Below are 23717 nucleotides of genomic sequence, written 5' to 3' on the forward strand. Positions count from 1 at the left end.
TAAGACATGAGAAATATTTCTTCTGTTTTGCCAAATATCATTTGTTGTCCCTTATTGAATACAAAAATCTCTAAGATCCTCAGGAAGAAAATAAAAGTATGCAACTCCGGTGACTTTTTGGTCTTATATTGGCACTCAAATGAACTAATAATGATAACTAATATTTCTCAGTTTTGAGGTGTAAACGTATTGATTTTTTACAACAGAATTACACAAAAAAAAATACCCTTGCTATTTGCAGATCTATTTTTCCCTGCTTTGAAACATTGTTGTGTCATTTTCCTCAGACTATAAGAAGAAAGTTAAATCCATCCGCTTTTTTGCAAGAATTGTATTTGCTTTCTGCAAGTCACAGGAATAAAATGGTGGCTCTACAAAATCAACAACAATTTCCTAGAAAAAACGTATTAAAAATCATAAGTTGTTTTTATATATATATATATATATTATATATATATATATATATATATATATATATATTATATATATTATATATATATATATATATATATATATCAAAAGACCATGTAAAGTTTTCAAATCTAAGCTGGCTTTATGTGGCTGGACTTAAGTCAAAAAATGAGTCTTTGGATTGTTAAAGTTGCAGACTCCTGAATTAAATAAAAAATAAAAACATTTGACACAGTAAATATCACCTCATGTCTAATTACTTCCACCAGGACTTTTCAGTACGCTTTCGCCACAACTTTAGATCTGGTCAAGTTTGACTCATACATTCACTTCTTTAAAGAAACTCATTTAGGCTATCTTTTGGATAAATGTTTTTTTTTTTCTTGTTGCTCTATGTCCACACTGTCTACACGTTAATTTACTGGAAATATGGACCAAATTTAGGTCAAATTTGAGCTTTAGAGATGCACATAGATATCAGAAAACCAGCTTTTTAAAAATAATCATAACAGTATTACCACAAAGTATACACACTAAATGTGTATAGTGTTCCTACTTTTAATACAAAGGTGAATCGTCACCGTATCTCTGTGCTTAACTCCTCCTCCTCGCCACGAGCCTTTTATTTTGAAGAGCTCCCGCCCTTCCGGTTAGCCGCTGGCTAACTGGCAGTAGCTTGATGTCCCTGTCGCGCAGAAGCCCGTTAAAGAAACCTCGACAATTTGATGTGTATCGCACATGGACCATTCATGTTTCCTCTTCCTGGACTCTTACCGGGTAACAGATGCTGCACGCTGTGCCTTCCCAAGTTCAGCAAAGTATCTGAAACACATTGTGGACGCTGTCAATCTAAATTACAAATGGCGCCCGCTTCTTCTGCTCCGTCTTTTTCAATTTCTCAAGCCGGAAGGTGCGATTTAGTTGCGCACCTTCTTAAAATGACACATTATTGATCAGGATGCAATTGGGGATTTCACAAGCTCAGCGTGTGCTTTTATACATTAAAGAGTCCTTTCCAGCTTTATTTTATTGCATTCCCTCTCCCACCAGAAATCTCAGTCTATATTTGTAACTATCTTTGGTCACAAGTGTGCAGCAAATGGTGCTGCTGAACTTGGCTCCTCTCACAGAGGCTGAGTTAAATTTAGTGGCGTGAAACTGGAGTGCAGTGACCTATGCAGGCTGCACTTAAAGGCAAAATGTGAATTAAGCTACTGCTGGTTTAAAAAGCCAACTTTTATCGCAGAAGATTTAGAAAAAAAATTCAACATTTTCTTTCTCTCGAAAGCATCTAACAATAAAATCAAATTGAAAGGTTGACAGACGACTTTTCTGAGTGATATCAGCTGTAAGCAAGGACTTATGAGGTGGGAACACAGTTTAAAAACAAAGCGTACATTTGGAAAGCATGCACAGAAAGTGACCCAAGGATGCTGAACACCAACACAAATAAGCAACCGAATGTGTTTATTAAACTTTTATTTTATGTAAATCTCAGAAATAGCCTACAGAGAGCCAATTTAGATTTTTGTAGCACCAAAAACATAATCAGGAAGCGCTATAAGCAGGAAAGTCCAAATCAATCCAGCTTAAATTGATTCAGTTCATTCAGTTTCACTCCATTTGATTTAGTTCTATTGAATTCAGTTCAGACCATTTCAGTTTAATCCAACTCCACTTCCCTTTCGATTAGGTTCAATTCAACTCTGGTTTGATTAATTCAGATCAATTCCAGTTTGCTTCAATTAACTTGGTTCTGTTTAGTTGAGGTGTTGCTGGACCACCTCCACCAGTTTGGCAGATCTAGTTTTAATCAATTTAATCTCAATTTGAATTTAATTTCTGCGTTGTTTATTTCCAGTTCTTTTTCAGCTCGGTTTAATCGAGTAATTCAACTCAATTGAGTTCAGTTTATTTGAGTTTAGATCATTTTCAGGTATGTTTTGTCATTCCCTGTAAGTTCATGTCAGCAAAGTTTAATTTGGTTAGATTTGGTTTAATCGATTCACGTCAAAGGTGTCGGGATAATTTATGTAAAAACTCATGACAGCTTTAACATATTTTGAAAAAATATTTAGGAATATTTTTTATGTTATCTAGCTGAATCTTTTTATTCAAGCAGCTAAACTAAATCTAGTTGTTAAAAATAATTTAAAAATGAGATTATAATCCGGTGGCTGGTTACAGGCTGTCTTGACTGAAATTTAACAACGTTTAACCATTTAAAGTGTCATAAACTCGATTTAGGTCAAACTTCCTCCCACTTCCGGTGGCAGAAATCACCTCCTTTCACTCTTACCTGTCCCCCCCACCTGTCACTGTTTCCCGTCCAATTTGCTGACTTCTCGCAGCCAATCGGTTTCCAGCTCGTGCCCTCGTGAAGCCAATGAGGGCGCGGCTTCCGTCCCGGAGCGCGAGGCGACGTCGAGATAAAACCTTAACGGAGGCGGGCAGGAAAGTTTCAAAAAGAGCAGCGGAACCAGCAGGAGCGACCGGCTGTCCCCCCGAACAAGCGCAGCAACAGCGAGGATGAGCGACTCCGAGGCGCCGACCTCTCCACAGCCTGTCCCGGCGGAAGACAAGCCGCAGCCGGAGAAGAAGGTCATAGGTGGGTGCAGAGAGGTGGGCGAGCCGCAAGCCAGTCTGGTTAGTTGTTTTAGGGGCGCATTGTTTGCATTAAGTGCCATTCTTAAGACTTGTGCACTTTCATAGCCTTGAGCAAATGTTGCAATCCTTTTGACGCGTGAAAGTTGTGAGGATGGTTGGGCAATCCCAGTTACAAGGTGAGGACTGTAAACAATAAATCATTATGGCTTCATTTACAGGGTGACACGTGTTGTACAGATAATCGTCCGGTATCCATGTTGTAGAAATGATTCATTCAATTGATGCCGCATGTATTTATCGCTTTGAGTGCGCCAAGTTTTTTTTTTTTTTTGCCTCAAATGAGAAAGCTTTGTTGCCCTCCTGACATTGTGAGCGCCCGGCCCAGATATGGTGAGGCCCTCACAGCTGCAGATCATTTCCCTAAGCAACACGTGAACCAATTAAACGGTAGGTGGACTCCTGCAGAAACCTCTTCCTGACAAAAGCTGAAATCATTGTTTGATGAATCACGACTCTTGCCTTTGGCCTCCTGAAGGTGTTAAACAGGTTGTATCGTCCCCTCCCTCGTGACCCAGATCGGACCTGGTTTCAAAGTCTGACTGTTAATGATTGATGTGTAGGCAAGATAGCAGCATGGTTTCTGTGAAATGGCCTGTATTCCCATGTCTTACGTAAAAAGGGGGGTAAAAAGAAAAACCAATTTGGTAAATCTTCTGTTACAGCCATGGCAGTTCAAGGCACAGTGAAATGGTTCAACGTCCGTAATGGCTATGGCTTCATTAACAGGTACCACTTCGTACTATGCCTTACTGTAAGAATCCCTACATCTGGCGCAACTGCTAAGCTATCATCTCTTGCAGGAATGACACTAAAGAAGACGTGTTTGTTCATCAGGTAGGGATTAAGTTTTGGTTCTTCATCCTGCTTTGATTGTACCATTCCTTTGACTGATTTTTTTCCTCCAGACTGCCATCAAGAAGAACAATCCTAGAAAGTTTCTCCGAAGTGTTGGAGATGGGGAAGTCGTAGAGTTTGATGTCATTGAAGCAACTAAAGTGAGAACGAAGAAATGTTTAGGTTCTCCGAGCATCGAAAGCTCTTGCCTGCTCAAGAACTGGTGCATTGTCCCAACAGGGCTCGGAAGCGGCCAACGTTACGGGTCCGGGTGGCATTCCGGTGAAAGGCAGCCGCTACGCTCCCAACAAACGGCGTTTCCGTCGGCGGTTCTTCCCCCGCGTCGCTCGTCCTGCAGACCAGAGTACACCAGCCGATCCCCAAGCTCCGGCACCAGAAGGGGAGCAAATGGAGGAGACGGGGGAAACGAGGCCTCCACCCCGGAGACGTAGGCCACGCAGGCCGCGACTTAGTGCCCAAAATGTATGGTGAAGCAGACCGAATGTTTAGCGGGGGGGGTTTCTTTTGTTTTACTTTGGCAATAATTACATTTTACTGGAATAACCAGGGGGAAGTTGGAGAGGAAAAAGATGGAGCTGCTGAAGGCGATCAGACACAGCAGTTGCCACAAAGGCGCAGGTTCTTCCGTCCCAACCGCAGGTAACCCTAAAGTCGTACTTAAATGTGAAACCGTCCATACCAGTTTTTTTTTTTTTTTTTTTTACCATCAATCTAGACCCCTCCGCCCTCGCCCACCTGCGGACCAGTCTCCGGCTTCAGAAGAAGGCAAGGAACAGCAGGCAAAGCTAAAACAGGTGGAGTCTCCTGAGGGTATCCAGACCAACGGCGAGACGTCGACAGAAGACCAAGGCCAGAAACTACGCCGGCCGTCCAGGCGGCACAGGCAGAGGAACTCTGAATCCTCAACATCTAAAGCAAGTTGTTGATTTTTTTTTTTTGACAAAAATCTTTGAAATAAGTGCTTCTATTAAATGTACTTGGTCTTTGTCTTGCATGAAGAATGACACAGAGAAGTCTGGCTCGGAGCCTGGGACCCCTCCTCAGACCACAAAACCAACAGAGGAAAAATCTACACCCAAATCATCAAAGTCGTCTCCGAAAACCTCTCCTAAAACGCCAATATCTCCTGAGGTAAAGAGTTGACCACAACAAAGTGTTTCTGTGTTTTCTGTGATGCATTGCACTTTGTTTGCCCTCAGGCGGAGGTTGCCCCAGAAGTTGAAGCCCCAACAGAGTGACTGCACCCAGACTTGTCTCAGGCCCTTGGCCCCCAGGGGGAAGATGGGACCTGATGCTAAAGAACGTTGAGCGACTCTGGATTCGGACAGTTTGAGATTGTGCCGCTCGTGCATCACGGGACAAATGGGCGGTCTCTCGACGGACGTGGACTGGTTTAAAGTGGAATGCTGGCATTAAAGGGATAAAAGCAATTTTTATGGAGTCTTTAAGGACGTTTTTTAAGTTTAAACTTGAGTTGAAACACAAAATATATATATATTTTTTTTGTCAAACCAGGATTAGAGATCAGCCTAATCCTCGTTCAGGATCAGAGGCATCTGACGTTTGGTTCTTCACCGTTTGAGATCCCTGTGCCTCCTTTGCGTTTTTCTTGTAGGTCCTGGTGTTCGAGAGCTGGACCTCTTTCACAACATGCACTGCTCTCCCCTCCCCTCGCTCTCTCTCACAACTTGTTTATAGTGACTGGTTGGCGAGGAGTCGTAGGCTAGAAAAGGTGATACCGACGGGTGTGTGATTTAAAAATTTAAAAAGCTTTAAAGCGGAGGGGAAAATGGAGGGGAAATCTGCTTGGTGGCTCAGTCATTCCAACCCCTCTTAGAAGAACATTTTCTTTAACTGACCAGATAAGGGTAGATCAGGTATTCGGAAGAACCAGCCTTGTTTTTTTTTTATTTTTATTTGGCTTTTTAATTTGATTTGAGGGGAAACCCAAGCAGGTGTGCAGCTGGTGGTTTGCATTGGAAGTCAGTTTAGTTCTGTTATCATCTGAATCGGTCGAAGCCTTGTGTTCCTTTCATCTCTGGCTTCGGATGGATTGATGGGGGGGAAAAAAACAAAAAAAAAAACTTTATTTCTCGAGGGTTCTTGTTTTTGTTGGAGGGGATTATGTGCAATGTCAATACTTGGAATGCCAACTAATAAAACATGTTTGCAAATATCACAACTTTGCTTTAGTTTTGTTTTGAGTAGAATAGAATAATGGTATGGAAATGAAGAGGCGTTTGTACAGTTATTTACAGCACTTGTATAACCACAGCATAAAATTACAAGTCCACTGAGAAAAAAAAAATCTCGATACAAATATTCAGAAATGAGCACTACATAACAGAGCACACACATGGATGCAAAGTCTGTACATAAACTACAAAATAAATCCTGATCTCTAACCTCACTGAGCATCCACAGAACTCATACAGCAGCTGGAGTGCATACAGAGTAGAAACTTTAGACCCACATACCATGACAAAAACACTATGTACACAAGAAGTACCAAAAAATGTTTTCTGAAATCTGAAAAACATTAAAACTTAAGAAGGGAACATGTGTAAAGAACTGACTGATGCAGGACTCCTGCAGTGAGGAAAATGTGTGAAATGTTTAATTTCTAAACTTATTCCATTTTCTAAAGGGTTTACTCTGACTTTTTATGTCTAAATTGGGGTAATTTTAACCCTTAAACCCATCAGGATTTTGGTTTTTCACTTGGTAGCTCAACGGACTCAAAGGGCCATTTTACTAGTTTGGTCTCTAAGAAGCTGGAGGCTGAAAGGCCAAAAGCTGTAGATCTATTCATGGGGATTTTCATGTAGATACAAAAATTCAATCTTTAAGCTTGTTCACAAAGCCGAGAGATTTTTCTAGAGCGTGCTCAGATTCATCTCTGCTTTGCTCAGACGGGAAGTCGGTTTCAGCAACGTTTTGAGGAACAGCGTAGAGCTGTGCAGCAAATCTAATCAACGTGGCTTTGATGCAATAGCTACTCTGATTTGAGGTCTGCATGCCAATAAAATTGATGGGCAGTTTTTAATCTGTGTAGCTCATTGATCCAAGCTTCATCAGCAGGATGCTATGAAGAAAAACGTCAGCAAACAGTTTATCCTGTGTAATTGTATTATCGACAGTATCACAATGTCTCCCTACAAACACGGCTCAGCTGCTGTTCAAGCATCAGCTGAATAAAAGTTAAACTTCCCAAATTTGTAATAAAAGTTAAGGTTTTAACTTTTATCAAAGCATTTTTAATAACAATATGGGGAAAAGGCTAATAAACGTGGGAACTCTCTTTGTTGCTCGATTTTTAGCGCATTTGCCAATTTAAAAAGGCAGTCTTGCGCTAAATTTTGGGACTTATTTTTTAGATTTTATATCATGTTACTCTCTTCAAAAGCATGCGCAGTGTGCTTCTTTAAATCTTTCATGAGAAATCTTTGAATCTCCAGTAGCAACCATCTGACAAACCGGCGCCTATTTCCAAGCAGCTTCTTCCTGCTTGGTAATAGCCAAGCTTCCACCTCATAGAGCTCTTTTCCCCACTCAGCTCCTTCAGACTAGTGGCAGCAGCAGGTAGCAAACACCCAGTGGAGCTGTGGCATCTCCTGAACTCATCATACAAACGACCCGTCAGTGAAAAGCTGGTAAAAATGTTCTCAAAGGCTTGAAAGAGGAATGTTGTTATGGAGAGGGAGATTCTTAAAGAGACAGAGACCCAATTTCAATGCATTAAATTTTGTAGACGAATTTCCTTTAAGTTATTTTTGATATCTAGCATTTTTACAACAACTGGGAGAAAGATTATTTGATTAAGGTCTAAAACGAGGAGCAAGAAAATACATAATGCTGCTCCTTTAAAATCGAATGGTAAAGCAAACTAGTATTTCCAAAATCTGCACAAAGAACCCAAATCAGCCTTACTCTAACTTGTCCCCATCTTAAGTGAAAACTATCAAGTTACGTCAACTTCCTACGACAGTGATGTCTGTTTTTAGTCCCCAAGACCCAAATGTCCTACAGGTCTTAGATGTTCACTAGGTTGAACACAGCGCAAAGCAAATTAATTGTCCATTACCAAGCATTTGCAGAACATGATGTTCAGAAAGTGGCTCAACCGTTTACATCTGATTTGGTCTTTCAGAACCAAAGTTAGATACCACCGTCCTACAGTACCTGTACCTCCGTTCGCCGAAGTCTTTCTTTATAAAGTGCAGGAATTCCAAAATTTCCCCATCTTTCAATGCTGCGACTGAGTTCATCAGCACTGAATGAAATCATCTCACACCGGCAGTCAATGCCTCTGTTTTTTTTTCTTCATCAGTCAGTCTCTTAACTCAAAGGCTTTGAGCTGTCAGAGCAACGATCAGAACCGTGAGTTAGCAAACTGCTGTGGTACCAGCAAACGACGGCTCCAAAAACGTCCATACTGTCACACACTCATCTTGACATTGCTTTGGCACCACAAACTATATCAATAGGACTACAGATCTCAAAATATCTCAGAAAATAAAATTTTGGAGTGGGGTCCGTACACAAACGTCATCTCAAATTGTACTCAGCTTGTTTTTTTGTTTTTGTTTGTTTGTTTGTTTGGACTCTTCAGTTGATGCTCTCGTCCCCCAGGTAGTCCAGCTCCGTGCTGGGCTTGTTCAGCTCCATGTCCATATCCATCATGCCACCCGCCGAGTGCTGATTAAAGTTGGCTGCGATCTGGTCGAATGTCTTTCCCCGGGTCTCTGGCACCCGAAAGAAGGTGAAGATGAGGAAAAAGAGGAGCAGCACTGCGAATATCAGGAACACGTATGGCCCACAGAGATCCTGGGGAGGAAGATTTAGGAGTTATTGGTGAATATAGAGGGAAAAAAATGTCTAAAACATTTGCAAGTCTGCTTATTTTGGATTGCTGATTGTCCTCACCGCAACGTATTGGAAGCCCATGCCGATGATGAAGTTGGCGGTCCAGTTGGAGAAGCCCGCCACAGCCATGGCAGCTGGCCTCGGGCCTTGAGAGAACAGCTCAGCGACAAAGAACCAAGGAATGGGACCTGGACCCACCTCGAAGAAGGCCACAAAGCCAAAGATAGCTAGCATGCTAATGTAGCTCATCCAAGGAATGCTGTCCTGTCAGGTGGAAGAAACAATGCAGTCAGAGGTTTATTGGTGGTTAAAAAAACAAGTAACAATTCAACCTGAATGTTAGCATTACTTACCAGTAAAGCCAGAGCTATAGTCATGATAATGGCAGAAACGCACATTCCTGCCAAACCCAACATGTGAAGTGTCCGCCGACCCATCCGCTCCACAAGGAACAGCTGTTTATTTCAAGAAAACAATGAAAACGTTCAACTTTTATTCATTTCTGAGCCAAATATACAAAATGTAGTCTGTCAATGCCTCAATGGCTTTTTTGCATGTTTGCAAACTCAATTAGGACCCGATAAAAGCTGACCAGGATAGACTGATTTTTAGTTTGGCTGAATACTAAAAATCAGCTTGAACTATTTCAGTTTGGTTTAGTTCATGTCTGAAGTTTTGTATTTTTGCAGTGTGAGCACACTGACACTACCGGGTCACATTGACCACAACACTCTTCAGTGTGGACAGTCCTACAATATACAATATAAGAATCAAAGCAAGCTAATTTTAGTATCAGGTGTGTAAAACTGTATTTTCTGACAGGTGGAGGGTCTGTACTGAGGTGTAGCTTTGCAGACCTCACTTATTTCTTACACTAGTTTGGTGGACATATGCCACCACCAATGGTTTAACATGTGGAATATTACATTTCTGCTTCTTTTAATGACAACTCAGCAGGAAAAAGGACTCAACGTGAAAACGATTGGCGAGCCTCCTCTTATCTTATTTACTCTTTGATAACAGAAAGAGTCACACTTATTGACTTAATGTGGTTCAAAGCAAGGCTGTTTAAAGTCTCTCAAATACTTCAAACTGAATTTTCCTGTGAGGCAGCCAGCGAGCCAGGACACAGACGTCTCACCGAGACCACGGTGAAGGCACAGTTCACAACTCCGGCCCCTATAGTGGCGTAGACCGGACTCTGGACTCCTGCCTTCATGAAGATACTGGTGGAGTAGTAGAAAATCTGGAGGCGGAATTGAACAGATCCGAGTTACTGACCTGGGTTAAGTTTGGAGACTTAAGTAATGCTCCTCCATCACTGAGCAAAATCAGACTCACTGCATTGACTCCAGAGAGCTGCTGGGAGAGCTGCAGCAGGATGGAGATGACGATGGGCTGGCGGTAAAGAGGGGAGCGGAAGAGCTCTAGGATGGAGACCTTCCTCTCCATGTCCATCCTCCTCTTCTCCTCCTTCATCTCTGCCAGCATGTCACCCACCTCCTGCCGGCCCGTCAACCTCCTCAAGCCTGTTCAGGGGACAAATGGGAGGAGTTCAGGCGATCGAGTGGCAAAGAGGCGTTTCAAGAACAAATCCTGGGACTCACCACTCTTGGCGTGGTGCTCCTGACTCCGAATGATGTAGAGGAATCGGGGGCTCTCGGGGCAGAAGGGCAGCAGACCCATCTGCAGCACAGTCGGTACCACGGTCAAACCCAGCAGAACGGGCCAAAGGTCCTCACTGCCCAGCAACGTCTCCAGACCCAGAATCTTATCAAACAGAACAAGAAAGGCGCCGTTAGTGATGCCTGTACGATGTCAAACACACATCTACTCAGAACTTGTTGATCTAAAACTAATGTGGGAGAAATAGGGGGAAGAGAAATTTACTACAGCAATACAAGACTGTCCTCTATTACCCAGAGAATAAAGTTACACCAAATTAATCTTTGACAGCAATACAATGATCTCAAACTAAACAATTTGAGTAAATCAGAGATGGAGAAAAATCAAATAAAAAAACTACATTTTCATTCATTCCTGTATTTCTAACTATACTTTTTTCTTGGTAATTCATGGGTTGCCTTGGCGTTAAAAGTAAGGCCCAAACACACCAACATCTCTGAACTACTATTCGACTTGGAAAGACAAGAGAACATGCCTTAAAGTATGGCATATATATGTGTTGGCCTACGAGATAAAGGTCTTGAAACTGTGGTGAAAGTTTAAAAAATGACATTTATTTTCAAAACAAAAAACAGAGGGAACCAGAGCAGGAGACCAGTATGAATCCTGGTTTAGGTTGAGGACCAGTCTGAGTTTTCATGGATAACCTCAGACCAACCTCCTTAGGCTCATTTACATTTAAAAAATATAAAGTTGCTCAATGCAACGAATGCAGCAGAACGATCCTGTCAAACGAAAAGACGGAAAGCCTTTTTGACTTTGACATCAGAGAGAGTGAATGCCTGACGGAAAGCTAAATGGTAGCCAGATTCATGCACAGGGTCCAGTGACAGACAGTACTTGTGAATAAATGTGCCAAACAGTTGTTGAAGAGCTAGTTTGAGTTTCAACGCAGTTTTCAATATTTTTTCTACACCACATGTTATGTTTCGTCTCTTCTTCAAAGTTTGCGCAGCGAGGAAGTGAGAGTCGTAAAACCAGAACTCTAAAGCTCAAAGATGAAGAAGTGCAGCAAAGAGTTGCATCTTTGTAAAGTTTGACAATGCTTTTATTCACATCTTTCCCCAGGGGGCCAATGACACACAGTCACACCTGAGCTATAAGAATCCCAGTGACTATGGCCAGTTGGTGCAACGTGCCGAGTGCACCTCGAAGACTGGTAGGAGCTATCTCCCCCACATACATGGGCGTCAAACCAGATGCAAGTCCTGCGCAAAAAGGAAGAGATGAAAAGAAAGGCAGAAAATTGGCATTTCAAAAAGGAGCGACAAATGAAACCAGAACCTGCTGGCGAACTGGAGAGTTTTTTTTTTTTTAAATGCTGTTCGCATGAATGAAAACAAAGAAAGTAAAATTAGAAACAGAACTTTGTCTTACCACAGTAGGCCCCAATGATGAAGCGTCCCAGAATCATCATTTCAAAGGAGCGACAGACCTTAGACATTCCCATCAGACTCCCAGCAGCGAAGGCGAACAAATTGTTGGCGAGCATCGCTTTCCTCCTGTGAGAAACATGAAAACCTGTCGTCACGGAGTCCAGAACGCAGTTTGATCCCATCCAAGACGACTGACGGGTCACATGAGCAGGTAAAAGGAGACGGGTGTTTGATTCGGTCCTGTGACACTGGAACGGGTTCTGCTTTGTTCCCAGAACTGTGAACATGACACCAGATTCATTTTGGCCTCTAGAGGTCAGTGTCTCACAAAAACAGAGTCTTGGAGCGAGCTGTACATCTGTGTTTGTGATGTGAACTGATAAATGTAAGGCAGATAATCTGTGATTACTTATTTATAACAAACAGAAAATTTTAATCATCATAATTTATTGACTGCTCTGTATGCTTTATAGTCATCAACAAGAAGAATAGATTACTGTGAGAATGAAAATCGCCTGAAATAGTTAAAATGATACAATTTGAATAAGAACTTTACTTTTAAATGCTCAGTCACATTCCTTAATGGCTGATACACTGAAAAGAAGAGATACATTTGCTTATTCAAAAAGTCTATCACATTAATTTATCATTTTGATGCAATCAGTTTGGCTTCCTAGACAGATTTTTTTTTCTTTTTTTTATCAATTAGTGCTAAATTATCAACTGAATCTCATGTTGCTTTAATATATTCTGATTAAATTGAACTTCATGTTATTTGACAAAATGTAAGGATTTTTCTGGATTAAATTGAATACATCTGAACGCTGTATGTTTCACTATAAATGCAATATATATATATCTTTTTAGATCATATTTTTATTGGTCTGTGCTTTTTACATTAACTGATAACCAAGTTGATGAAACTGCATTGCTAAGACTTATTTTAGATCAGTTTCAATTAAATGACTTTGAGTGATTTGGTTGTGGTTCTAATTCAATCTGAAATATTGACATGAAATTTAATGTTGGTGTTAGCTACAACATCAGGGAGACAGGAGAAAAACTTGTTTATTACTGATGTCGCTTAAAGAAACTCTTCCTGTTTCTGATACACCGCCTTCAGGAAGTCATCATAACATGGCTCTTCTGTGAATCCTTTAACGTTTTTTCCACTGTTGCACCGAGTAGTAGCACAGTTCCACCTGGTGTTTGCTGATTGCTGCTGGCTAGTCTGGAGGAACTGAGGGAGATCTGTTCTGTGAGGAAGAATATTGGCTCGGAAACTGAGACTCTGAGGAGGAGGAGCTGTGCCTTAAAGGCGGGGCTAGGTCCACCCAGGCGATTTGGACAGTTGAATAGTTTCCACAGGAGACTGAAGGACTTTCCAAATACGCATGAAAGAATCAAAGCACTACTTCATGTATGTTTTTGATGAAGCTTGAAAAGGTCAATTTTGCATAACACTGCCCCTTCAATGGTAAGAAAAGATCTCTCACTTTGCTTGAAAACCAACCGTCTTCCAATCTAGAAACTGATGTCACACCCAAAACATAAACCCAATTTCTTCTGTATTTCTAAATCTTGGAGTCGTGAACCATTCAGGGAGGAGAACATGTCCACTTCCGGTGTCTTGTTTCGTACCTGCCCAGCCACTCTGAGATGAAGCCCACGCAGAAGGAGGAGAGCATGCCCCCGATGGAGAAGATGGCCACAGACAGCGACCAGAGGGAGGTGAGAGTCCCTGAGGGGATTGGTTTTCCGTACCGATGAATCCACGTCGCGTTGTAGTCCCCCTCAATGATCTGCAGAGGACGTTCAGAGGTAACATTAATACAATGAGAGAGCTTTGCTTATCTGCTTTGGCTAATTATTTTTTTCAAAATGATCCAGTGACTGAACAATTACAAAAGCAAACCATCCAACCACTTCGGGCTCCTGCAGGCATTTGGATCAATAGACTTTGTCAAACCATGGTGCAATCTGGCAGGTTTCGGAAGAAACTGTTTTTTTCCATTTTACTCAACATCAGGTATTAGATGTTTTTCAAAAACTGGAGTTTTTGGTCACCTAAAAGCCTCATTTTAGTCTCATCTATCCAAAGTTCAACCCAGACTGGAATCAGTCTGCTGCGGTTTTCTTAGCTAGAAACTTTTGAAAATACTTTGAATCATTTCCTGAGCTTCCTGCACTATTTGATAACTAGGATCAATTGGAATGATTGTGTGATTAAATTTAAATGATTTTTTGTAAAGTTCTTCGAGATGGCATTTGTTGTGAATTTGTGCTATAAAAATAAAACTGAGTTGAATTTATTTGATTTTTGCTACAGTTAAAGTCCCAGTAAAGGCGATGTTGACAAACATCACCTTTATGTTTGTTATGGTAGGAGGAAAAGAAACAGCCTTTTTTGTGTAGAAAGCATCTAAAATGTGTCAGATGCTGCAGACAAAGCGACGTTAATATTTGATGGCGTTACACGTGTGACCAACAAAGTGGAACCGAAATACAGCAGAGTTTGAGTTACTGTGTTGTTGTTTTGTTGAGTTTACAGTAAACCAGTACCAGCAGCCGGGATCAAACCACGCCTCGTGTTCGTCCCTCTGCTCTTCACTCTCTCTGAAGCACCAGATGAACTGTTCATGGATTGCAACTGCAACTTAGTTGGACTTAGCAAAACCTTCCTCAGTAAAACGACACAATTCAGGTAATGTTCAGAAATTATTCTTGGTGAAATTTTCAGCAAGCACTGAAAAAGTCCCAAAAGTGGCAGAAAAATCAGCATTTGGTGTGTAGAGAATATAACTTAGAGATTATGTTTATTTTTCTGAAATTACAGACATTTTATCTCATCATAGAATAAACTGAAATAGAATTATGTTCATATATATGTATATATGTGTCCAAAAACATTTCCATACTTTCAACTCTGTTATCCTTCCACTGACTCTTGATGTATTTATTTCATTTGGATGAACTCAGAAAACCTTCCTGGTGAACTTCTCTCCTTTCTGTTTCCTAAATATGGGCAATATTGTGGCTCCAAACATGCCACCTCGTGAAATCGGGAAGTAAAGAGAAAGTCTGCAATAAGGTGCTGGGTAAGCAGAAAAACACAGCGGCATCGCGGCGACAACAAAACCTCCTGGCAGGTTGACATTTTGAGATGACGGGCCTGACTTGCCAACCACAACAACGTGACGTCTGCTGTTATGAAACTGCATCTGTTCGCTTCGTTAAATGAGAAACGAAGAGCTTATGTTTTGTACAAATGTGTTAAAGTTGCCAATAGAAGCATTTTTTTTTTTAGCAGCTAAAACATGTTTGAACAAGAGTTGGTGGGCGGAGAACATCTGTGAACATCAAGTCTTGTCATTGATTAACTGGATTTAGGCTCTTGTTTTAACTAGGCCATTCTAACACGTGAATGTGCTTTGATCTAAACATCCTTCTGTGTCTCTGACTGTATATTTAGGATTGTTTGGGGAGATTTTTGAAGCCTTTAATTGTCTAAAGTTTTCAGAAAGATTTAAATACATCTTAACTCTGCTGATTGTAATTCTGATTCTTGTTTGGGCCATTTCAATGTGAAACATGAGGGATTATAAACAACCACCTGCTGGTGGATATAATATATTAATAATCTATTAAAGACACACAGTCGCATTTATCACTTTAATTATCTTTTCTCAATGTGTTATGAAACGTCCCAGAGGAACTGAGTGCACTGTAGATAATTCATACCCAAAAAATAGACAGTAGTAACTAATTACATTTACCTGTTTTTGAAAACAAAAACCTGCTTTTACTTTAACTTTTTCTTGAGTGATATTGTTATGAAGTATTGCTATACTTGTACTTGAGTGTAAGTAACGTCACTGCTTTTATACTTTGTCTGCCTTATTCAGATTTATGTTGTGCAGCACTTTGTGCCTTTTTGTCTATAGAAACACTTTATAAATAAACTTTACTTAGTAGATGTCATGATCAGTTACTCAGCATTTACGGAGCACTTTTTAAAAACTTATTGACTTATTATTTGGCTACTTTTTATTTTTGCTTGAGCTAAAGTGAGTTGGTGCTACCTTTACTTGGTTAAATATTTGGGCGCTCACACACCTCTGGTTAGTAGGATTTATTCTGTTTACCTTCTGTGGTGCATTGATGACGCCGATGTTGTAGCCGAACGTCAGCGATCCCAGGACAGCAGTGAAGACTGATAGAGCGAGGGTTCCTGTCACCGTCTGCAGGGCAAAAAAATAAAAATAAAAAACACAAAAAAGACATCCATTTAGCCACGCTATTATTATTAGCTGTAGAAATTAGACCCACTTAATTTCTTTCGCTACAAAAAATTTAAATGGATAAATGCATAAAAAGTTAATCTGATATTGTAAGTTGCCTCTTCACTGCTTTATTACTAGATTACAAAGTTTTGTTGTCTGTGCAAATTATTTTTGGCACAAGTACTGCAAGCAGTATTAAAAGCAAAAACACGGCCTTGTGCTTTGTGTGTTTATATTTGTAATTGTAAATATATTTGTTATCCACTGGATGAACCAAAAAAGCAGGGCTTGATTGGTTAATATAGTTTTCCATACATATCACTGCCATCCTGTTTTAAAGTCCATTACATTGTGCAATCTTACACTGTAGAGATTTTATAGAAAAAATTGCAACTTTTGCCAGAGTGCACCACTTGGTGTCATTGTCTGTTGCAGTCTCTGCTTCTATGAACATGACACAGTTTATCAATGTGAATAGAGTCCAAATGATACCAAATACTCAGCAACTTTGTTCTTCATTATCAAGCATCGGTCTTGAAGCATGCTTGATTTATAGAGGGAGTAAATAAAAAGTCGCACTTATTATTAGTCCCTGAAGGGACTGAAAAGATGTTCAATAATATTATGTAATTTTAAGAATTTATTGACATATTAACAGTTTGTGAACAGGTTTTATCAACACATTCTGGCACAACCGGCCCTTTAAGAGCCTTCATGATCTTGATTTGGCCCAAAACGAAAAGGAGTTTGACACACCTGATGTAGGGAGTTGAGGAGGCCTGCCACAATAATCAATCAATCAATGAATTAAAACAATCATTTCTATTGGCATGATTTATCAATTATCTCTTTTTTCTGTCTTTCTACCAACAAACTGGAGGATAAAAGTCTTCAGTTTGGTGCTTTGGTCTCAACCAGCCCTTATTTTGAAATTTTGCTTACCAAAAACTTCAACATTTATTTTATTTGTTGTTTTATTATTTTATTTTGGATATTTAACATATCTCCCAGGTCCAGTGTTAAAAGTTCATTAAAATTTAAAGTTTACGGATCTTTGAGAACGTGTCCTTGCTTTATTATTTTGCCAATGCCACTATAATAACTTAAAAATGGTCTCAAAACAACAATATAATCATTTATCGCAATAACGTCTGGAACAATTCATCGTCCAGAAACATTTCTTATTGTTGCAGCCCTAGAGTTGGGATAAAGAAAAGAAACAAAACACTTTTACCAAACTGTGGCCTGCACACAGCTAAAGAAGAGTAACCGATGTGACTTTGGATAATGCAGCAGCTCACAGGTTCTGAACGGCCGCCAACGTCCAAAACAAACCCGCCACACTGACTGATCAACACGACAGAACCGCGTTCTGTCTGTACTTTATGCAGGAGTGCGTCGAGGTGAGATCTGAGCTTTAATTAAACAGTTAGGATTCGTTTCAACACTTAGCTAACATTAACTATAAATAATCTTGATCCTGACCAGAGACAATCCCTCCAGCGTGGTCCACGAGTATACTGGCCACGCGCCTGAACTTTCACTACCCTCCGGTTTCCCATCAGGCCCCGGGCACCTGTCTGAGCGCTGACAGATGAGATGACCTTGGGGACTTGAGGTCCGCAACCCACAGAGAGAGTTCAACCGACGCACACAGATTTAAGATGTCTGACACTGGTGTCTTTCGTGCTTTTTGTGTCGTCTTCTCCAAAACTCTGAGAAGTTGGTGTTGGTCGAACAGAAAACTCCGGAGCCATGACGGAACAACACGACCTCATTGAAAAAAATGGTAACATTTTGATCTGGTGTGAAAGAAAGAGTGCAAAACAGCCACTGGTGACACTCCACCAATCATTTACACCTCACTGTATTCTTGCACGAGAGAAAACATCAGAGCATTGATGAAACGGTGATCTCAGGTTTCATCTGCAGGTTCAATCATCTGATTGTCTCGCACTCTATTCTCTTAATCATTTACCAAGGAGTCAGATTGAGCCTGTGCCGCCGCGCCTTGACCTTGCTGTGTTGAGTCTCTAAATGAGCTGTTTGGCATTTAGAGACCAAAACAGATGAATGTGTGTTTGTGAACGTGTGTGAGTGGAAAATCACAGCAAACACCACTAAGTGCCTTGGAGTTCATTAAGTAGCAGTGGCCAGGATACAACAAGTTCAATGTCAGAATCCTAGAAGGCTTACTCATCATATTAATAATTATGATTGTATAATAACGATACTAAAGTACCTCTGATCTGCTGGTGAACCAACTGCCTACTGGTCCTATAAATAATTCCTATAAAAACTTTCCCTAAGACTCAGTCTTTTTATAGGTGCTGATGCTTTGGAGAACTTCACAATTGACTTCTGTTGGCTGTTTTATGACCCAAAATTGCTCCACAATAACTTCCTCCCCAAATGTATACTCTGAATTATTTTTATAAAAAGATTTGTGATCGATGAACTCACATGTTTGACTTTTCAAGGTCAGATATTTTCTTTAAAGACAGAAAAGTCTTCCAGAACAGATCGAGTGCTCAAAGTCGCCATTAAAGTGAAGCAAAAAAAAAAAAAAAACACACACACACACACAAAAAAAAAAACAAATATAGGATTAGACTTTTTTCAAATATTATGAGATGTCGACTTATTCTCAATTTTTAGTCGACGAAACTCAAATTGTAAGGTATCTCAGAGTGAATTTGATTGGGCCACATCCGAAACATACGTGCGTAAAATGTTCCGGTTGAAATGCGCAACTCGCTGGGTTAAAAATAAACGCTTTCCCTGCAACGCACCCATCGTTATTGTCGCTTAGAAGCAAGAGGAACGAGAAGAAATCAGGCTCACCTCCCCTCCGAGCTGCTGAAACCCGGCCGGCATGACTTTGACAGCTTTAGGCACTCGGTTGCAGGTGGTGACAGATGCGTCTGGTGCCAAATGGAGACGAGCGTCGACTCAAACCCGCGCAATCAGCAGCGAAAACAAAAAAAAATTATATATATATATATAAACGGAGCGAATAAATTTAATCCAAAGGAGAAAACCCTAGTAGGGTAGAAATCTGTCGTCCGTACAAAGTTTGTGTTGTCCGTCCAGCTCGGATAGAGTGACCGCCGTGCGCAAACGGGCATTCTCTTTCGTAAACGCAGGAGGTGGAGGGGGGGGGGGGGGGGGTGAGACAGGGAGAGAGAGGGGACGCTGCTCTAAAGAGGTCGAGCAGGAAGCTGTCTTGACCTTAACTATCATTGGCTGCAGGGGGTCTTAGAGCCGGCCCAAGGTCACATGAGGTCCTGAGTAGAATCTCATTGGGGGGGCCACTTCCAGGTGAACTGCTCTTCAGCAAAAAACTCTGCAGCTTTTACAGGACAGGAGAGTTTATTCTGAGGAAAAATCACACACAATCGGTTTAAGGAGTCCTATTTTATTTAAGAACGTCGGAGTATTTGAATTTCAAAGCGAGCGGCACTTCTTGGATTTTTCTTTTAAAAGAATCTAAAATGATGTTTTATTTTCCTTTTACATCCCCGTCGTACTCCCCGTTGCCCTCTGAATGTCACCAGTTTCCATGCTTAACAAAACAATGACTTCCTCTGAGTCAAACTTAGACTGATGTGAGTGGGTGGCCCCTACACTGAGGTCTTGTGAGGATGGATGTCATGAATCATAATATAAAGACTGTGGTGGTGTTTGATAGTGAATCGGATCTGTTGAACAGCGTCAGTCTGTTTTTATGCAGTTTGTTCCCCCGAATGTGAGAGGTTGGCGTCCAACGTGAACTACGAGTCACTGTACAGGAGGTCAACCCTCCTGGATTGAGTTTTTAATGGTGTTTCAAATATAAGTTATTTTTGTTGAATAGCATCTGGGGTATTTTATGCATTTCTCCCTCTTCTAAATCATACATTTGATTCTTGGAGATAAAAATACCAAAATCTGCTGAGTTATAGTTCTGTCTCTTCAACGTTTCTTGTCTGCTCGTCTCTGCTATTGTCTTTCATCCCGACAGGCTTAAATCTCTTTCTATTTCAGATCACATGCCAAAGAGGTCACGTACCCCACACCCCTCTCTACAGCGCCCCCTTCACTGCTGATCCCTGTCTGTCATGTACAACAAAGCTCAATCCTCTCCCAGCAGGCAACAGGTGCACTCTAAATCTGGGTCGTGGCACCTGAATTAGGAGCGAGGGTGTGGTTGGACAGAACTTTGGGAGTGAAGGGGTGTGTGCGCTTCGGAAGGCTCGGATGGGTGCAGGACATTTGCCAAAAGTCTTTACAGGCAGACACACACCCCCACCAACATAGATCCATCTATTCACTGCACGCCGCTGTCTCCTTGGAGCTTGCTTTTCCAGATTTGTGAAACAACCTGACCCCCACCCTTCCACTTAAAAGCCAAGCCGAGTCATGTGTGACTCCGACTAAATGCAGAGAAACTTTACACCATCAGCAGTGTGGCGAAGAGCCTCCGGCCGGCATACTTTGAAGGCTTATGCGTGCAGCCGGGAGGAGAACGAGACCGGCTAGTATTCCAGAGGAGATCATATGAATTCATACAGAGTCGGCCAAGAACAAGAAGACTTTGATAAGGGGATACGTTTCCACTGGAAACAGTCGCTCTGCTCGTTTTAACTGGAGGCAGGAACTGGTGAGGCCAGCCGGGGTTTTTATACCGGCCAAGAACATCACACCACCATAAACATGAGCCATGTGACCACTGTGCAGTGATGCACAGAAACGGCATGTGTAAATAATGTTCCTGTTCGTCATGACCTATATATAAGGTGTGTGTGTGTGCATGTGTGTGTGTGAGACAGAGTTTTCTGTTGGGGGGTCAGCTGGTTCAAAATGATGGTACAGTACTTCAAGTCATGTGATGGAAGGCAGGTGCTGACATTCTGACATGTCCCACTGCTAGAAATATAAAGAGGTTCCTCCTTACCATATGCATGAATACCATAGAAATGTCTTTTTCAAGGTGGGATGACTGTAAATGAAGCAATTCCACAAGCTAGAAGTTGTTTTAAGATTTAGTTTTAATAAAAGCATATTTTCAGCATGGGTTATGAAATGTTTATAAAAGTCACAATTCTGACGTGGAGGTTCATAAATTAAACGCAAACCTTAAAAGGAAAAGCATGAATGGAGCTTTTGAAAAATAACTATATTTTTATCTCTTTTGACTGGAAATTTGACTGATTAACTGCATTTGTTGATCCATCAGGTGCTAATTTTCAGGAGTCCTTGTTGGATCAGGATCTCATCGCGGTCGAACCGGCCTAATTGTGGACTGTGACACTGACCTTTCAGTCGCTGCCAGTTGTTAGAAGGGATCTTGTCCCGAACCATTGCTAACTAACTTCATTTGTTCTGAGGGAGACAGACTGGCTCAGATTTTGAATGTTGGACACAGTTCAATTTTGTGTGTCAGGTCAAAGATCAGACACACGTCACGGTTGGTTACTGGAGAGGATGTGTCACAGCCCCTCCTTGTGGTTAAGTTGGGAATCTTCCTTTTGCTGTGCAGCTCTCCTGATAGTGATACGAAACAGCTGGAGAGGCCCTCAGGTGTTTGAAATCTGACTAGAGTCTGTTCTTTCTTCTTGTTTCTTTGGGTATATAAGGTGCAACACTCACACACTAATTTTCAATGTTTTTAAAAGTTTTGCACATGTTATTTCTTCTTTTTGTGTTGAGTTTCTGAGTCGGGTCACAACAGACCGACTGATTCGAGTCTGGGAGGCCCTGCCTGACCTGGCGGTTACACGGCTTACGGCTACATTCTGTTCAGTATGTTGATTTTTCTTTAAATATATTATAGAAATGTTTATTTAAAGGGGGAAAAAATGAAAACAATATTTCTAAAGGTAATACGTTTTTATTAACGATTAAAAATTGGGTTTTCGTCATTCCTTCTAAAATTGATAAATATGATTTTTTTCAATTGATTTATTTTGCATCCCTAATACACAGTAAACACCCAAATAACATTTGCTCTGGTTTTGCAGGAGGAAACCAGGCACAACCAGAAGTACATAAAGTTCTGCAGGAGGAAGCAGAAATAAAAGGTTCAGTTTTAATAAAAGCATATTTTCATCATGGGTTATGAAGTTTCAAAACAGCATTGAATATTATCAAAATTCTGACGTGGCGGTTAGCAAATAAAAATCTGGGTGTCTTTCAGAGCCTCAGTGTTACGGGGTGGTAAATGAGGACTAAAGTATTAAATGACACTTGGGAAGGGATTATTACAGCCTTATACAACAGCGTTATAAAAATAAAACTAATGGTCTGTTCGCCACGACTATTGTATCTATGAGTGTCTGTTCTGGAACGGATTCAGAGACAACTCTGTGGCTCCATCAGCACTTTCACTAAGGTCAAACATCCAGCTGTCACCCCGAAGTGGAACTCATCAACGCTTTGCATTCACAGAGATGGACACGATCCAAGACTGGGACAGAACTCTGTGGGCGTGACTCCACCTTTGGTGACCCGACACCAGCAGCGTCACACAGACGGCTCTGTGCAACTGCAGCTTCGGAGCTGCTGAAGTTCCTTCTTACAGCTGAAGAGGTAATTGATGGGAGGTGACATCATCCCGCCTGCATAAACAGAAAATGAAAAGATTTCAATAAGCAGCTGCATGCAAGAAGGAGACGTCAACTGGGGTATTTTGCTGACCATGTGCTCAATAACGCCTGATTTTATTATTTTTTTTCCAAAACTTCTTGAGAGGGAGGATTTGAAAACCTGCTTTCCCCACAAATTAAATGTACAACATTAATTTTTAGTTTTTGTGACTGAAAACCACAAAACATCCCACTGCATCAAGCATCATTTTGGAATTATGTTTGCTAAGTTTTTGCAGAATTTCACACAAATGTCATTTTACACGTTTCTTTTCGTATCTATTTGACTGTAAACAAGTCTGACAGTCAGACCCCATAGTGAGGTCCAAACATACTTGTTACAGCCTTAAATGTCACAATTTTCTTGAAATGAGTCATTTAAATAGTTATTTATTTTTTTATCCCAGGTGGAATTATAATGCAACATAAATGATGAAATTATGTTGCTTTATCTTAGTTGTGGGCTGAGTTTTAATCAAGATTTTATTGAAAACAAACAGGATTTCATGATCCAACACAGCTGAATGAAATGAATCATAATTCTCCAGAACATGAGTTCATGTTCTGGGGAAGTGTGTTCCAGAAGTGTGCTCCTGCAGAGACGCATAAACGTCAGGGGGACAGTGGTCTGCAAGTTTAATGCCTTTCCCTACTTCAACACACATCATTTCAATAGATAGCTGACATGCAATCATCTGAATGGGACGTTTTGAAACGTGCATGTTCGTGTGCCTTGAGGACCAGCGTTGGGGAGACACTGATTTAGAGATTTAAAGCGTCCGGTACTGCTGTGTCTTCGGTACCAGGATGAAAAACATCTTGGAACGCTTTGGCTTTAGGTAGTCACGTCAGTTGGCCCTGCGCACAGCAGTCGCCTCTAATTGGTCCAATCAGAGCGGTTGCTCCGCTCTGATTGGATCGTACTCGAAGCTCAACTGTCACCTATC

The 23717-nt window shown here is 41.0% G+C and overlaps 2 protein-coding genes across 2 annotated transcripts; one reads left to right on the forward strand and one right to left on the reverse strand.

Moving 5' to 3' along the window:
- The first annotated feature begins 2739 nt into the window (after positions 1–2739).
- Positions 2740–6104, forward strand: LOC129354902 (Y-box-binding protein 2-A-like). Its single transcript, XM_055024454.1, has 9 exons — positions 2740–3019; positions 3741–3804; positions 3879–3912; positions 3984–4073; positions 4153–4395; positions 4481–4572; positions 4649–4847; positions 4933–5064; positions 5133–6104. The coding sequence occupies exons 1-9, from the start codon at positions 2941–2943 to the stop codon at positions 5169–5171; spliced, it is 972 nt and encodes a 323-aa protein (XP_054880429.1). The 5' UTR covers positions 2740–2940; the 3' UTR covers positions 5172–6104.
- Positions 6105–6197: 93 nt separating this feature from the next.
- LOC129354901 (solute carrier family 2, facilitated glucose transporter member 4-like) lies at positions 6198–19279 on the reverse strand. The gene is made up of 11 exons (XM_055024453.1): positions 18989–19279; positions 16007–16102; positions 13503–13663; positions 11863–11987; positions 11578–11693; positions 10407–10569; positions 10141–10328; positions 9941–10045; positions 9153–9254; positions 8860–9063; positions 6198–8760 (listed from the first exon to the last, which is right to left on the reverse strand). The coding sequence occupies exons 1-11, from the start codon at positions 19019–19021 to the stop codon at positions 8542–8544; spliced, it is 1512 nt and encodes a 503-aa protein (XP_054880428.1). The 5' UTR covers positions 19022–19279; the 3' UTR covers positions 6198–8541.
- Positions 19280–23717: the final 4438 nt, after the last annotated feature.

Source organism: Poeciliopsis prolifica, unplaced genomic scaffold (assembly GCF_027474105.1).
Source record: "Poeciliopsis prolifica strain line A6 unplaced genomic scaffold, Auburn_PproV2 SCAFFOLD120, whole genome shotgun sequence".
NCBI classification, from domain to species: Eukaryota; Metazoa; Chordata; class Actinopteri; order Cyprinodontiformes; family Poeciliidae; genus Poeciliopsis; species Poeciliopsis prolifica.

Coding starts and splice junctions, on each gene's coding strand:
- LOC129354902 (XM_055024454.1), top strand. CDS start 2,941: ATGAGCGACTCCGAGGCGCCGACCTCTCCACAGCCTGTCCCGGCGGAA. Junction 4,396..4,480: donor CGCGACTTAGTGCCCAAAAT/GTATGGTGAAGC, acceptor TGGAATAACCAG/GGGGAAGTTGGAGAGGAAAA. Junction 4,848..4,932: donor CTGAATCCTCAACATCTAAA/GCAAGTTGTTGA, acceptor TCTTGCATGAAG/AATGACACAGAGAAGTCTGG.
- LOC129354901 (XM_055024453.1), bottom strand. CDS start 19,021: ATGCCGGCCGGGTTTCAGCAGCTCGGAGGGGAG. Junction 13,664..16,006: donor TCATCAATGCACCACAGAAG/GTAAACAGAATA, acceptor CGTCCTCTGCAG/ATCATTGAGGGGGACTACAA. Junction 11,694..11,862: donor CATCATTGGGGCCTACTGTG/GTAAGACAAAGT, acceptor CTTTTTGCGCAG/GACTTGCATCTGGTTTGACG.